Source organism: Vidua macroura, chromosome 3 (assembly GCF_024509145.1).
Source record: "Vidua macroura isolate BioBank_ID:100142 chromosome 3, ASM2450914v1, whole genome shotgun sequence".
Classification (NCBI taxonomy): Eukaryota; Metazoa; Chordata; class Aves; order Passeriformes; family Viduidae; genus Vidua; species Vidua macroura.
In genome coordinates, this window is record NC_071573.1 from 29,899,294 (window position 1) to 29,916,883 (window position 17,590).

The window sequence follows — 17,590 nt, forward strand, 5'->3', positions numbered from 1 at the left end:
CCTCACTCCCTGAAGATGGTTGAGTGCAGCAGACTGGGCAGGACAGAGAGCCCACATTTTCACTTTCCTGAACAAGTGTTTTAATAATTTAAGAAATGCAAATGACATTCTGTCTCTGTCACTGCCTTGAATTCTTCAGTCTCTTAGCACTGAACTTGGTGCTCTCAGAGTGTTTTGGGGCTCACCTGAAGTCTGGCTCTGTGTCAGTCCCCTTACAGGGGATTGGTAGGGGAATATAGAGTTGTGGTGTCTGAAAGTCTGGGGCCTGGGATAGGGAGTAATTTTCTCAACTTGGGCAACTTTGGCAGCATCTCTGCAAGTGTGCAGCAGACTTCTAGGCTAGAAAGGAATCTGTCAGGGGAGCACACAGCACTCTGGCACCTGAAGATCATGTTTTGGGTTTTTCATTTTAATTCTACAAAAGATACCTTTGTTGTTGTTGTTGTTGACCTTTTTCCCCCTCTATAGGGACAGTGACTGGCACAGAAATTGCTGGGGTGGGGGGGGACGACGACTGCTTGGGCTGTGAAACTTAGTAAAATGAGAGGATGGGGAGAATGCAGTTTGCCCCTCTTATTTTTGCATGGTTTGCTGGAGCATGAGTTAAAAAAGCAACTTTGTGTACTTCTGAACACAGTGCATGTGCTTTAGTTATTGAGACATAATTCATAACTCATTCTCTTGACTCCTACCATCAATGCCACTGTATTTTGTTCACGCTTGACCTTGTTATTCATAACTACTAGCTGATAGCATATCCATTATGGTTTGCCTCTTCACTCAAAAAGGCATGGGTTTATTCTTTTCTTGTTTTATTGTTTTATTGTTAATGTTTAATTTTTTCTTCATTTCAAAGGTTCTGAGGAAAAAGCACTTGAAAGATGTGCATCTCCAACCAGTATCTGTCAGAAGGTTTGCATCATTCAATCTCTTTTCAATAGAAGACCACAATACAGAAGAGGAAACTGGGACCTGGATTCAGTATAGAAGCATCTTTTATCCCAAGTACAGTGTCTCCTTAAGGTAACCACAATTTAAGTTTTAAGTACTTTCTAAGATCTTGAATGGGCCTCAAATATAAAACTCATTAGTCATTCTTCCAATGTTTTGTGTAACTAGGCCATAGTTTACAAATAAACTGGTAAATGTTATTTTTAGTTGTTTGTTACAGTAAGCAGCTTGTCTGACTTCTTTCTGGTACATTTCACTGAAGTGGCAGAACTTGATAAAAATATTGATGCTTGTAGCTAAAACAGAATGCAAATATGAGCATGTATTTTATATTTTGATAGCTTTCTGTTTTGATATTCTTCAGCTATAGATGGGATAAAAAAACCTGAACCCAGTTGTTTGTGGTCTTAACATTTTTTATGACTTGATGTTATTAATAATGTTCTAAAAGGTTTTTGGTAATTATCTATATTTTATTCAATTTTCTTCTTACTGCTTTTTTTAAAACTCAATGATAATTTGGCAGACAAATTGCTACAAAATAATATATATTTAATTAAGTAATCTTATATTAGGGCAGGTCATTTTTATTAAAGAAATTGACAATTAGAAAGTCCATGCACACACAAACAAAGTAACAGAAAGCCTACTTCCCCTCCAAAAAACCTCTGAAGGAATTTCAGTGAATTCTCAGTAGCTTTGTTTATAACTCTCATTCATTACTATGTTAGTGGGGTTTTGTTTCTGTTTTTCTTTTCTGTTACTTTGGTCTTCTTTTCCACGTTCAGTTTTGTATCTACCATACTTGGTTTGCCTCAGGATGTTTGCAACAGTAATTTAAGAATCCCTGAATTTTTCTGCAGCATCTAATTAGATCTCTGAAGGTGGAGGACTTTGCATTGTTTGCACAGTGGAAGATGTTCTGAAGAGCCCAAATCAAGAAGTGCATTTTTGTTTACCTGAGCCTTTAAATTAAAGTCAAGCTTAGGAATTAAGATATAACAAAAAAAGTGACCTTCATTAAACTGCAACATTTTTGCAAGGTTTTAAAATGAACTGATGAGCAAAACCAAAGGAACCACACAACTCTACATGCAGATCATTTTAAATTTGTATCTGGATGTAAAGTCAAGAACAAAATTCTTTAGAGCTTTATATAGTCCTAATTTTCCATTTTCCAGGCTTACACTCAGTGATGTTAAAAGGGTTCAAAAGGAAACTTTTCCACTGGAAAGCTGCTGTTTGTAATAGAAGTAGGGGCAGTGTTTTTCTATGCATAGACTTTTCCTGTAAACCACCAGTGAATGCTGTGGACTACTTCAAACACTGACAGTCTACACAACGCCTTTGTGCAGTGTCCCCATTCGTTGTTTCTAGGTCTTCAGAGGCACACTGGGGATAGGAAACACAAGGTGTTCAGGTAGAATTTGGGCTGAACAAGGCTGCAGTCCCTTACAATGCAGCCCTGAACTCCTTTAGTTCACTGTCATGGCTTGCAACACTCGCTGTCACTTGATTTACTTGTTCTGGAGTTTTAAGGTAGGAGATAAGCTAAGGTTCACCTGTGCTGGCAGTACAGAAGCCAAGGGAATGTCAGACTGATCCTGTTCTGGCATTTGTTTGCTTCTGTTTCCACCACTTTCTATGCCATCATTTTATTTGGTATTATTTACCTAATAGTAGTTTCATTGATAATAGGACACAGCTCAGCTATAGACTTTGAACAAGAGTGTTTATTTATGTGTTATTTTATTGTGTTTCTTTAATCTTGTTCAGTGGAAATGTATAGATTCTGTGCTGGAGCAGGCTCACACCACGTTTCCAAAACTGAATATTGAGGAGAATATGGACATTGTCTTCTGTGGGGATTTTTATTTTACATTTTCCCTGCATTTGTTCCTTTCCAAAAGATATTCAGTGACCTCTAAAAATAGTAATCACTGCTCGTTTTAGGAATAATGATCAGAACTTGCTTCGTCTTACACACTTCTATATTAAAATGTCTTCTCCACACTGAAACAGTGACAATACATAGAGTGTACTTACTATTTCAGAATATTGCAGGAGGTGAAGAAAGGAAGGAGAAAATACTGTGGTTTTTGCTAGGAGCAAGGTATAAATAGACTGCAACAAAATTGACTTTACCACGAGTCAGTGTTAAATAAAGTTTCTTCCCTGTTTTTGCAAAACCAGTAATTTAGGGGATCAGCATAACAATTTAACATACATAAGAGCAACAGTTCTTGCTGAAACTTACATTTCTAAAAGATAAGAAATCTTGGAGTAAGTGTTCCTGGACCTTTCAAAACTGATCATGTGTTGGAAACTTAAACATTCTCTGTATGTCTGACAGTCTTCCCTTGGTTTTTCTCTGTCCACTGACAAAATTTTATTTATAATAATATTTAACAGCAGAAACAGTTTTAGCAAGTTAACAAGAGCATAATATTAACAATAACCTCAGTTGGGTAAATCCAGAGCAGCATGCTTGACTAGGAAAGCTTTTTTATATCTTTTTGTCAGGAAAAAAAATGTTACTGTGGCCCCTCTAAAATCTTGACAAAAGTGCTTTGGAATTTTCATCTACATTTGTTTTCCTTATGCATTAACATCTTCTTGGAAAAGCTTATTGCATATGTTCGATGTTAAAAGGGTTGTCAGCTAATATCTTGACGAGAATAAATACTTAAGAAAGTTCATAAGGTTGTTAGTGGCTTTTGGCAAAGAGTATAAAGGTCAAGCTGTATCAGTTCAAGGGCTGTCAAAACTGATAAAATTGTATATTCAGATATGCTATGACCTAGCTGGAATTACTGCTCTAGAGGGGCTTGGGACCAGTTTGTCAGAAAAATAGAAGATTTTGTAGGAACTCCCAGTTATGTGTATGCTTTTCTGAATTTTGTTGGTTTTGCTGTTTCTCTAACTAAATTCAGGCTGGATTCACATCTCAGAAAGAAGAACTTATGCCATGTTTTTCTGTCAGTAGTTTATATTTTTTTGCATCATTCTTAATAACAAATCTTCCAAAGCAGAAAGTCACAAGTCCCAGTATAAGGCAATTTTCAACTTAAGAAATTCAAGCTGAATTTAGGTGCCATTTTGACTAGATCCTTCAAGTGAAATATCATTGACTCATTTTAAAAATCCCCATAACTCTTCTGGTTAAACAGTGATGTCTAGTGTGCTTAATGAAATGTAGATTCATAATACATGGTGGGAAGTGGTCTCTTGAGGTTTGTTTAGGTATTAAGGTGCTTCACAGTAGCTCTGGGGTATCAAAAGGAGTGTCAGGTGAGTGTGAGGTTTTGTTAGCAGTGAAAGGTGTGTCAAAATGAAATTTCTTGTGTTAGAAACAAAAACTTCATTTGCTTAGTGTAGTCTCACCTGGATTTGTGTTGTATTTGATGTTCCTACACACTGCATCCTTGTCTTGAAGTTAATTGAGCTGTCTCTTTCCAGACCTGAAACCTGGATGCTCAGTTAATTTCTGTGTATTTCTCACATGACTTTGCTTCCACACTTTGTAGGTTTCTTTTTGGTGTTTGAATTTGTCCAGGAGTATCTTGTTCATCCACGTAGGCCTCCTGGCTTTCTTGTCTGACTTCCTCTTGGTCAGGATGCATTGTTCCAGAGGTGATCATTGGATATTAGACAGCTTTCTTGGGCCCCTCTTCTCTCCAGGTCTTTATCCTATGGTATTCTACCAAACAGATACCTGAAGAGCCAAAATCTGCTCTCCACAAGTCCAGGGTAGCAAGCTTGTTGTGCACCCTTTTCACTGCCCTAAGGATCTCAAACTCCACTATTTCATGGTCCTGGCTGCCCAGGCTTCCTTGGAGATTCACATTTTCCATCAGCCCCTCCTTGTTTGAAATAACAAGGTCCAGCATAGCACTTCTCTTTGTCAGCTCCTCTTGAGAAGAGAAACAATTCAGGAACCTCCTGGATTTTTTATACCCTGGTGTGTTGTCCATCCAACAGATATAGGAGTGGTTGAAGGTCTCCATGGAGAACAGGGCTTGTGGATGTGAGGCTGCTCCTTTCCCTGTCTGTAGAGGGTTTGAGCTGTTGGTGTCCCTGTAGCAAGCCCTCACTATAATGTCACCAGTCCCTGCCCTCCCTTCAATCCTGACCCATCAGTTCTCAGTTGGCTCCTTGTCCATCCTCAGGGGAGCTACAAGCACTCCTGTCTCCATATCTCCCCTATGTTTTTATTTATAGAGCCTTCAGGTGTGTTTGTTAGCTTTTTTCAAGTTCTACTTAACTGTGGCAGTACTTCACTTCGCTGCTAAAAAATTATGCTTGTGCTGAATATGTGTTTTCTTGGGGATATATATATATATGGAAGATATATAGTATGTAAATAGAACTATTTAAAAATATTTATTTAATACTGCCTTTCTAAATCCTTGTATTCTTCATCAGGAATGTGCTTTTAAATTTGAATTTTGTATTAATAGTTTTAGCAATGAAGTGATTATAGATCATAAAGATGCAGTGTCTCGCTGTCGAGATGGTGCCTGCCTTTTAGATAGGAAAATTGTTCTTTTATTTGAGTTAAAAAAGGAGCAATCAATATCTTCAAATTTTCTATTTCAGGATATGGATTTGCTTTTAAATTGTAGGCTCATTTTAAGAAAACAGTGCAGAAATAAGTTATTTCTGTGGAAAAATATTTTCCATTGATCAGTCATTTGCTGTTTCAAATACTAAAGTGCAGAACTGAAAAGAACACTGTCAGCAGGTTACAGGAAGGGTTAAATCTTTGTAAAAGGTGTTAAGTGTACTTTGCAAGATGTCATGCCTTTATTCTGAATATGAATGAATCTGTAGATAAAAATATGAGAGAAACTATTAGATGATTCTAGACCTGTAGTTTAGAAATGAGGGGCATGCAGAGATACCACTTGTCTGTGCAAGCAGTGTGTTACAAGATGGTATAGGACTGAATTCCATTGGCTGTTCCTCTTGGATTTTTCTCCTAATAATATTTTCATTTTTTAATGGCTTTTTATTTTAGGGTTAGAGATTAAAAAAGTGAAGGGAGACAAATTTCAAGGAATATTGCCTACTTCTTATGGACAATTTTTATGGATATGACAAACTAGTTTTTTTCCATTTATTGCAAGCTAAGAGACAGTGTGTGAATTTAGCAGCATAAAGGGTTGGCCCCAGGAGCTGGAAATGGAAGAAAGAGATAAAAAGTGATTTGGCAACATACTTCTTTTATTCAGTGATCAAGTAATGGCTGTTCCATCATATTGCCCAAGATGTGTGTATTTGTAAAAAAGAATTGTAGTCAAAGAAGCTTTGTTTCAGTTTTTTGCCATATTAAGCTGTGATCTAGAACTGGAGTGAAAGAAGAGTTGACTTTTTTTGCTATACTCTGGCCCAGAAAGAGCATCTGATAGATAGCAAAGTTTGCAGATAACTCTGAGGTTCTTAGTGGGCCACAGTGACAATTGATGGTGGTATACAACAAGCTTTTTTGTGAAGTACTCTTAACAGTAATTTTTTACCATTATATCATCTTTCATTTTTCACAAATATACTTTTAATTTGTACATAGGTTAATAGTGTATGGTGAGGTGTTTGGTTTTTTTTCCTTTTCAATATTATGTGGAAATGTATTCTATCTTAGATTTTGTAGGTTTTTAAAGTGAATATTGGCACATACTTACTTGTGTTATTTTTCACTCAGTTTAAGAATAATATAAAAGAAAAGAAGGAACCTAATTTTGTTTCACAATGGTTGATGAAAAGCATACCTTAATAGGGACCTACTGAAGGATTTTTTCTGTACTATCCATAGCTATTTTTATATACATGTAAAAATCTGCCACTTGTGTTGCCTGAATTGGAGAGGAAGGAACATTAATATATTTAAAGATTGGTCTCACTCTCTCTGACTTCATCCAAAGGTGATTTATTTGTAGTCCAGAGTAAGGAATTCTGCTTTGCTTTGTGTCAGGAGAAATAGGAGTTGAATTAGTTTATTGTTCATAGATTTGTCTTCTATTACTCATTGCCTCAGCCATAAAAATGTTTTGCCTATTGTTCCTTGGAGACTTATTATAAGAACACCATGAATCAGATGAACCATGCCAGCCTGAAATTCACTTTTTCCATGATGCTTACCTGTGTTCTTTGAAGTACTTTGTTGATCTCAGCAATCAGAGCTTTGAACTGTATGATATCCATGACATGTTCCAAAGCACTGAATTAATGTTCTTCTGTATTTTGAGATACTTGTGGAAATTTTGGGAATTTAAGGGTTGGGATTTAATCCCAAGCTTCTGTGATTACTTTCCTTGACTTCGATAATTCAGTGCACATGACATTTAAGACTGTCAGCTGCACTGTGGAAAGCTGTGATGGTGACAGGCACTCATGGAAGCCAGATGTGCTGTTTCTTGGCGGTTTTCTCTGGGTTTGCTGATGGAGGAGCAGCTGATGGGATGGGATAGTGAAGCAGCAGTTACAGAACTGGTGAGGATGTATGTGCAGGGCAGTGGATCCCAAACTACAGGCTCTGTTTTTTAGGTGCAGGACTGAGCAGCACACTACTTATCGCAGAATTTGGGGTTAGAGAACACCAGTGTTTACAGGTGCATGTAACTTTAAGTCTGTGAGTAAGGCCTGTGATGGAAGAGTTGGGGAATACCTGGTGCAGAGTTTGTCTGCAGGCTCCACAAGTACAGATATCCAAATGGAGAAACATGGCTATTGCTGTTTGAAAGTGTGTTTTCCTGAGCTCTCCCTTTCACAAGTAGATCAGCTATTGGCATGTTGCTTTCCTCAGTCCTAAAACTTGTCTGCAGGAAGAGATTATGCTCAATTCCTCAGTTTTTGGATTCACCAAATTTTAAGCAGTTTTGGCTAGTGCTGTGGTTTTATAATTTCTCCTTGTTGTGTTTGCCTACATTTTGACCCTGAAGTATGCAAATTGTATTCTTTTCTAGACCAGGACACTTCACTTACTTCTGTTTTTCTTTCTTCATTCTATTGAACTACTCGTACTAGACTCGTAAATTTTTATCCTTACCTTTGTTTGTTTCACTTGGAGAGTTTCATGATAAATCTCCTTTAGATATGAATTATGTACAAAAAGAAATTGAGGGAGGGAAAAAGAAACCAAAACATGTTTCCCAAGACTACCCTGTATGCCAACAGAGATTAAAATATTTCTTTACTTCCTCAGCATCTCCCACTCTCCATTTGCATTCATTCAGAGATGAGACATTCACAGTTGTGTGAGAGCCTCCAACAGCCCCAGACATATGCAGAGTTACAGAGTTTATAGGGTTCTGAGGAGTCAGCAGGGGAGAGTCTAAAGGGCAGCTCTGTGGCTGACAGGACTACCAATCCTATCTCCTTTCTTGTCACTTCCCCTGCACCAGCTCTGTTGCATTAGTTGTCCAATTTGATGGAAGACAAACTTGCAAAAAAGAAGTACATTAAAAATCCATATGATCCATCAGCATTCTTGTAGACTTGCTCTGCAGAGAAGGCATGCCATTTTGGTTTGGTTTTCTGTACCTGGGAGAAGAGCATTCATGTCCAGTTGAATCTTTTGTAACATCTCTCATATATTTCTTTGTGGCTGGTGATGAGCTCAGTTCAGTTTGTTAATTTGATTTCCGTTTGATTTTCATTTCTAAGAATTAGTCTACTTGCTGTTTGGTGCTTCTCAAAATTTAACTTGTTAGTGTTTCTTTATTTAATGATTATGCTTATCAATAGTTATAGCTATAAATAGCTATAAATAGTGGGATTTTCACAATAAATATGCAATTTCATGTTTGCAAATGGTTGATTTTTTTTCCCCATTCTTACAGCAGTCTTTCTTCAGGAAAGAACAGCTGAGAGAATGAGAACTAATTTTGTAGGTGCTAAAATTCTTGAATTTGTTACATTTTTTTTAGTGTTTCAAATTAGTGTGTTCCCAAACAGTCTTAGAAGCCATATTTGAAACATTATTAAAACCCTATATTTTCATATTTTGCTGCATTGCTGAATTCCTTCTAGATTTTCTTTAATGCATATGTGAAACAGCTATGTGATCTGATTGTTGGAAAGTGTGAGACTAATATTTTCTTCATTTTGGGCTTAGATTAGTTTGGAATATTTAAAACAAGATTAGATGCTTTTTTATGTGTGTACCAGTGCACATTTGAAGGCAGATCTTAGGTAAATTTTTATTCAGTTTTGGTGCTTGTTCTTTCTGCTGCTGTCAGTGTTTTGCTCACTGCATTCTAAAATTTGCACTTGGTGTATGAAATTTAGGTAATTAATTAATTATCCCCCCTTTTGAACGTTTATTTCACATGGGTTATGTAAATATAAAACAAAAAAATGCAGTTCACTAAACACATTAATTAGCATTAACTTAATTAAGTGTTCTTGATTTTGTGGGAGAAAATAGGAATGTACATACAGCTGCTGTTCAGAAATACTTTATGGGTTTTCCCTTTCAAAGAAATTGTTTTACCAAAGTTCCTTCTTTCCTCTGTGTGACTTCCATAACTAAATAAAAATTGATGCTCCTTGGTAATGTTTTCCTCTTGATAGTAGTTTCTGAGAAACACATTCCTCCTGATTCATGGATTTCAGTGCTGGGACTTTGAAGACTGGTGATTGTCCCCTTGTTTTCCCCCTGGTGGCTACAGTAGTACCTGTTTGCTGCTTCATTGTGAAAGGGGGTGGTGAGAAGTGAATGCATACAGTAAACTCTTTTTTGAAGATTTTTTTTTGATGGTTTATGTATCAGTAAAGTCACTTTTTATGTTTTCTTCCAGATTTCACAATGGCCTCTTAAATGTTAAAGATGTTCTTACAAGTTTTGACAACACGGGGAATGTCTGTAAGTCACTGTTTATTTAAATACAGTCGTATGTTGATAAAAGTCTAACTGTACCAATATAAAACATTTCGGTTTGAGTCTTCAATAACCATTTAATTTAGCTAGGAAACTCCATTACTGTGGTCAGAGTTACCATAGCATTACAGTTTTATGTAGCACTGTTGTTTGTAATTGTATACACCCTTAAGTTCTCCCAATGCAGGTTATTATTGTTCGTGGCTATAGTGGGAACATTAGAGCGAGTGGACTGGACTGGATAAAACATTAGTTTAGCCCAGGCTGTGTGAGGAACAGCAGTGCAGGAACATGGGAAGCAATCAGGGATAACTTCTAGCTTGGAGAGAACAAATTTGAACCAGAGAAACACAAAAGAAAGCACTCAGTCAAGTTGTGAAATTCCTCCCTACAGAATGTTTTGAATCCTAAAACATGAAAGAAATTCACAAAAGGGGAAAAAATTGTGCAAGAAAAATTTCCTGTGACTATTAAATATACAGACATCACTTACAGCTTAGGAAGTGCTGGGTGTTAGGAGAATTAATGGGGCAGTAGGATGATATGTTTGTCCTGATCTTTCACTGTTGTCTAAGCATCAGTTACTGGCTGCATTAACCTGAGGCAAGATGAACTCTTAAGTGGGCCATCAATGTCTGACCCAGTATGACTCTGCTTCAGTATACTTATTAATAAAATTATCTATGCTATTAATGGACTTTAATTATCAAATTGTGGTAGGTGGTGGAAACAAAGCTGAGCAAACACTGAAACATTTTTGATGTGATGAGTAATTCCTATTATATAATTAACATTTAGAGATACACATATAATTGTTGTTTGGTTATTCTGCCTTATCTTTCAGGTTGGTTTGTTTGTTTTCACAGAAGTAAACTGATAAAGTTGGTAAAGTTTGCCAGATATTCAAGAAATATACACTTATTACCCCTACTTATCAAGCCAATGATATAGAAACAGTTTTGATATATATGTTTTATCTAAAATTCCAGTCTTAATATTCCAAAGCTATGTTTCAATAAACATTAGTTCATTATATAACAACTTAAACATTTATTTTGAACAACAGAGAAAATACTTTCTGTGTGTGTGTGTCTAAAAGTGCTTCAGGTAATGAATCAGGACAGTGTAATATGGTAAGACAATTTCTTGCTCTTTATGTGGGTACTGAGTTTGTACTCAATCTACACAGATTTCCTTGTTAACACAAAGAATTTATTCTGCTAAAGTTCTCATGCTTTCCTATTGATAGATGTGTTGTCAGCTCTTCTTCCAGTATTTCAGCTACTTTTTTATTGATTGCAGGTGGTAGAACAAGACTTACACTCTAATAGGCACACCACAAATGCTAACACAGGAGTAATGTGTCATTTGTAGTTCTCACTGTTTCTCTGTTTATACAAAGATTCACATTTGTCCTTTTGGATACAGAATTGCTTTGAGGGTTCATGCCATGCTATTATATATAGCGTTTGCCAAGTCATTTCCAGATTCACTGCTTCCCTATTTTTAAATGTCTGTGTCTGTCTGTATGGATCTACATATTACTGATTTATGCCTGTTTTACTGTGCACTCTAGATTACACTCTATTAGCATAACTGTAAAATTATTATTTTTGGCAGCATGCACTACTGGCTCAGAGTGTAATAATCACACTTTTTTGCTACCATCTGTATGGAATAAATGTTCTCAGTATTTCAGCCAGAGTGTATGTGCCTGTCACACCGTCATAGTAAAGTTCTCCCAACCATGCGTTTACTGAGTTGCTCTATTTGGGTCATACCTGATGGAATTTTTGTGCACTCCCATTATCCCTTAATTTGAATTGGCTCTTTCTTTGATATTTTCCTGTGTATTTCTTGACTGTCCTTGTGTTAACCCACTGTGGAAATGATAAGGGTGTTGTGTTGCCTCCTTTTACCCCCAGAGGTAACTACTATTGTGTTTCTGAAATTAGGTAGACTGTTTTTTATGATTTCTGAAGTGTTCTACAAGAACTTTTTATTATCAAACCAGAGCACACTCAAAAAAAAACCCCCAATGTTTCTGAAATTGTCTTTGACAGTATCAGATTATTTCTCCTAATTTTTAATACTAATGGAGCTAGCCAGAACTCAGTGTGCTATCACAGCAGCGTGCTCTGTGAGGAGGATGCACTGAATAATTACAAACTTCAGTGTTCTTTTGGGGCACACTGCATAGCTAGCATTTATTTACTGGCCACTAAACTTCACTTAAATGAAGTTTAAGTTTTAATTACTTGGGCTGAGTTACCACAAAACAGAGAAATTTTACTGTTCTCTGTGTTTGTTTTGGCTGCCATACTGAATATTTATCAGCAGGATTAATGGTTTTCTAGAAGTTAGTAGATTATGAAATAATTTTGTATGAAGCAGATTAGCTGTTGTAAAAATTTCATTTTGTTTTTAAACATAATCATTTGTTTCAAATAGCATGGTTTTTGTAGTTTGGGGGGAGTTTTTTTGTTTCTTATAGGAAGTACTTTCTGTTAAAATAAGCTCTTTTCAGGGAGTGTTTCTATGGTCTTTCTGTTTCCTATGCTGATCTCCTGTGCTTATGGTCTTTGACAGCCACATCACTGTATACCATCAAAAGAAAAGTGATAGAGCAGACTCCAGTTAATACCACTGTCTCTATACTCCCAGTAGGTATCAACTCAGTACATGATGTGCCACTAGCTGGCAGCATTATATAAAATATCAATAAGCAGCTTTTGAGGAGTACTTGTGATTGCTTCCAAAAATTCTGCCTTACACCAGAAAGACTTCTGGATAAAAGGGAGCCAACTGCAGTAGCTGTCAGTGTGTATTGCAGGGTCCCAATTGTTAAGTTTGAAAATTGCCTCTGCACAATGGCTGGTTCAAAGTTTGTATTTGTATACCTACACTTGTATTCTATCTTTTTAAAAAAGATTTCTGAACATGCATTTGCACTGTAGGATTGCCATTGTGAATGAAAATTCACATTACAAGTTGCAATGAGTTTTCACTTTCTTAGAAAAATGTGGAAGTTTTTTTCTCTCTGCTCATCCTTTGTGGGAGAGTTGTTTCCACATGAAAACTCTAAATGAATTCTCCACACAGACAGGATGCAGTGCTAAATGTACTTCCTTCAGCTTTAATTCTATGCATAAACAGGAGGCAGGGAAAAGAGGTCTGAAATTAAGGAAAGGATCAGTCTGTTCATTTTAGACAACAATATGCCATCTGTTAAAAAGAGGGCACATGATACCATCTCTAGTCCTGAGGTAGTCTTTTAAAAGAACTGATGGATCCTAGGCAGAAAGTTCAGTGGTGGCATTATGGGATAGCATCAGCTGGCCCCTGGAACCACATGCTATGCTCATCTTGGCAGAAGAAATTGTCCAAAAATTAAGGAAAATTCTGCAAGGATGAGCTTTTGAGTGTGTCTCCTTCCCTTGCCTTTCCAAGTGGGAGAAAGCAGTTATAACCGAAGTGCTTATGACTCTATCCCAGAAGTAATCATTGCAGATTATGTAAACATTTATATTAAGTGAAATGATTGGGGCCAAAATAGAAACCTCTTTACTATTTGCCCCCAGTCTAAGCAAGCTACAGGCTGTGTAAAGGAGAATTTTAATAAGTGAAATATGGCATATTTTTGAATGTTCATCTGGTATGTTTTTGTCTGATGTTATCACAGAAACAAGATATTCCAGAATGCTCAAGTAGTATAAAATTGAGAATATACTATATGTAATAGCAAAACATTTTCTTGTAAACTGCACACAGCATTAGTTAATAATTTCATTTTCAAGAAACAACATGTTCAACACATACTCATTTTATTTTCTGCTTGACTGAGTGTACAATTATATGTTTTGGAGCTAAAAGAGCAGCAGAGGGTGCTACAGTTACAGAGCTGCCCAGGCACACACTCCAAAATTGTTGCTCCTGTAGGCAAGTAGACCCTGTAAACACTTAAGCTTTTCATTTGGGATAGATATGAACAGGATAGTTTTAAATTCTCTTGCCTCTGTTTATAGAGGAAAACAGGTAATTTACATGAAATCCAGGAAAAGTAGAATTATATACTCACTTCTTTCTTGATTTTTTTATTTTAATAGTTTAATTGGTGGAAAATGTTGCATAGTTTCATGAAAACTTAGTGTCTGGATATAGCTACTGTTACAAAACACTTACTCAACATCTTTAGAACTGTTTTTGTTTATGCTAATTTTACATTTAGAAGTTCTAGTCTCTGCAACAAGTTTTTTGGGAAAAATTGTTGTTTGTGGATGTTCTTTTTATATGTTCCCAAAATAAATAAGCTAGCTAAATTGAAGAATATTTTTGCCCTTCATATAGTATTTTTCATGAAAATTACATAAGAGAATGATTTTGTCTTAACTTTCAAGTTTGCATAGAGGTCTTTTGGAAACACAAATCAAGAAGGAAACAAATTTTTTTCTCTGCTTAGTTTACACATTTTTTTTCAGTTTATATTAATTTTAAAATGATACTTACTTAAAACTGGTAATTATGCAACTTTTAAATTTACTTTAAAATCTACTTAAGAAAAATATTTTAACATTTTCTTTAAAATGTGGAACCTTTTCTTCTTTCCTCTATTCTCTCAAATAACTAAAGCAAGAAGTATAACTTCTTTCTGGTAGTATATGAGGATGGGTTTAGAGACCAACTTGTTTCTTCAGAGCTCTCACTGTGTGTCTCAGATATGTGCACTCCTCAATGGAGAGATGATGGCAGCTACTGAATGATCATGCTTGGAAAGATAGATGCCATAAAGTTACCTGAGGACAATCACCAGATGACATCCTTTATGGCAGCAGAGGCACTCCTGTATTTCATGGAATGTTACCTGGAATCAACCAGGGAGCAGAGTGCAGTTTTCAGGTGCTGCTATGGAAGTTTCCCACATTGGTTTGAGTAAACATCTGGTTATCAGTGGTGAAAAGCCTGCCAACTGGAATATGCTTCGTGCCTCTCTGTGCCTCAGTCAGTATTCTCACCTGAAGAATCTGCCACCCGTTGTCCTCTGGGCCTTCTCTCATTCCTCTGGTGTGGCAGTTTGAAATTATTTGCCATGTCAGAACCTCAGAGCCCCTTGGAAGCCTTCAACAAAAAATAAATTGTCTGGAAGAGTGCTTGAATAGCAATGATACGTGTCGTTTTGAATGAAATATTGCATTTATGATACCTACAATTTACTATTCACTGTGCAGCTTCCTTTTAAATTAAACATTTCATTATCAGGGTTAAGAAAAACCAGCTGTTTCCTCCCTTCCTCCTTCATCCAGTTCACTTCAATGATTCAGTTTACAGCATCATCCCAATCAGTCACGTTGACATAACCGACATAAGGCGTATGGAATGGAGCAGAAAATAAGTATATGGAGAGAAGCAGGCACCTTTTAAATTACTCTTGCTACCAGAATTGTTTTTATGAGATTGTTCTCTGATGGAACATCAGTGATTTTGTCTGTTTTAAGTACTGTCCTGAAATATCAGCTTTTCCCCACTCACTAAAATCTTCTGTGTATCAGGATCCTGTGTGTGAAAAGAGAAGTCATAACTGTGGTCAGTTTCCCTTTCCTCTAAAGTACTTTTTTCCTACTATGTATTCCAAGGATTATCTGTCTTTGGGGATGTCTACTTTCAAGCATGGCACCAGCTTAGAGAAGTGGGTGATGAAGAAACCCAGTTCAGCCCTTCTGAGTACCTTCTTTCTTCCTGGGTCAGATTGAAGTTTTTGTAGGAATTGGTTCTCCTGTTCAGGTTATCCCAATGAGAACATATTGGTAAAAATATGTGAATCTCTCAGAGCAACTGCAGTTACTTTTCTGTGTTGCTGAGCAGTTTTTTGTACCTTGGCACTCTGATTAGCTGTTTTGGCATCATCTGTTGTCTTAATCTTTAAAAAGTAGTTGGCATTAGTAGGTTTCTAAGTGTACTCTTCATGCTAATCTTCTACAATGTGAAGTATTTTTGAAAGTATTCCATGTATTCTAAATGGATTACTATGAGAAATTGGATCTTTTGATTTACATTAATTAAAATTATGAAGATACAGTATAACACCTTAAAGTAGGTTGGTAGAAGGAGAAAAGTATGAGTGATTTTAATTAATTTCGTGGGGTTTACTTCTGCTCTAGATAATTTGTCTTAGTCACCTCTTTATTTGAGATAGGGCAGGATAACAATGGTAAAGCACATCCCTTTAAGATGTGCTGTGCTATTAATTCAGCTTAGTCTTTCAATACATTTTAAATTTTTCTCTAAAAATGTTTCAAATTTGAACATAATTGAAGTAAATAGTTTTAAATGAGTTTGATGTGCACTGGATTGTTGCCATTTGTGTGGAACTTGCATGTTTCTTTGTAATCATTCTTTTTGTTCTGACAATTCCTTTACTTGCCACATTCTAGCCATGCTTTCAGTGCTGCTTTTTTTTCAGTGCTAAGTATCTCCCTTCTGTTTGACACCACCACATGATACTGGTGGTTTCTGACATGCACATTGGATGGGGCATTTCTCTGTACTGTATTCTAGTCTCATTAGTGGCTCCACAAGTGTGGAGGTAGCAAGGGCAGTCCTTGTTATTTGTTTTCTCTATACAAATGCAGCTGAAATGTTATGCATAATGTGAACCTTGTTTTGGTTTTGTTTCAAGTTTGGTTTAGAGAACTTTTCAAATGTTGTACTGTATTTAATTAAAAAAAAATCATATTCAAATGGGTCAACCCATGTCTTCTTTTGAAAATGGCACAGTGAAAGGTTTCAATTCAATTTAACACAAATTCCTAAAATTGTATTAAAAAGACCTGACTTTAAGTAAAATATTTCTGGAAATGAAAATTTGAAACCTTTGGTGAATATATCCACTTGAAATGTTTTGTCTGATGATAGTTCTGACTGAAAAATATGATGAAAACTGATCAAAGTAGCAGTGACCAGATGAAAATTTGATGTAGATCTAGTATTCATGTACTTAGCTTGATAAATTAAATACTGTTATTGAGAGTATGTACATTTAAATTAAATTATATCAAGTTTAAGCTATTCTTTAAAAATTTTTTTTCAATAATATGGAAAGAGGTGGATAAGACATTATTTCAGAAATATAAAGAACTAATTTTTGGTAAACTTAGTGGATTAAAAGGCCTTCCTATACAAACAGTTTGGTAAACAGAAAATGTGTGAGGAATAACTGCAAGTTTGTTGGAATTACTGGAGTCCAGCCTTGTGGTTTTTAATTAAGACTGCAGCCCACCTGCAAAAGGTTTTAGTGACTATCTCATAAACAATGATTTAGAACATACTGCTTCTAGCAATGGTGATTTCACATCTACTCTCCTTACTGGTAGAAAATATCTCCTCATATCTAATGGTAGCCTTTTTTTACTAAAGCTTGAACTTATTATTGATTTGGTCCTTGGCAAAAACTGAAATTTTCTTTTGCAATAGCTTTTTAGGGATATTAAATCATCCCATGGCCTTGCCTGTATCTTCTTTTACTTACATCCAGCAAGCCAAATTCTGTCATGTTTTCTTAAGCTGCATTTTTTGCTAGGCTCTGACTTTTCTTCAGACTCCATACATTTGGTTTGTAACTTTCTTGAAGAGTGTTTGTTAAATCTGGGCATAGTATTCCAGTTGAATGCTAAGTAAACCAGGAGATTTTGTGTTTTACAGCCTGTAATCCCAATATTGAATTTTCCTTTTACACCAGCATGACTTTGACTCCTATTGAGCTGTTGA

At 36.1% G+C, this 17,590-nt stretch overlaps 1 protein-coding gene across 5 annotated transcripts in view; it reads left to right on the forward strand.

Annotated features, from left to right (window-relative positions):
• The window catches only part of CAMKMT (calmodulin-lysine N-methyltransferase), a 214,443-nt gene that overhangs the window by 4,914 nt on the left and 191,939 nt on the right, over nucleotides 1-17,590 (forward strand). For all 5 annotated transcript variants that reach the window (XR_008436145.1, XM_053972659.1, XM_053972661.1 and 2 more), the window contains exons 2-3: nucleotides 857-1,023; nucleotides 9,750-9,814. Coding sequence is in view for 4 of the 5 variants with exons in the window: in XM_053972659.1 (XP_053828634.1) it covers nucleotides 857-1,023; nucleotides 9,750-9,814 (232 nt within the window). In the remaining variant the exon portion in view is untranslated. The remainder of the gene's footprint in view (nucleotides 1-856; nucleotides 1,024-9,749; nucleotides 9,815-17,590) is intronic.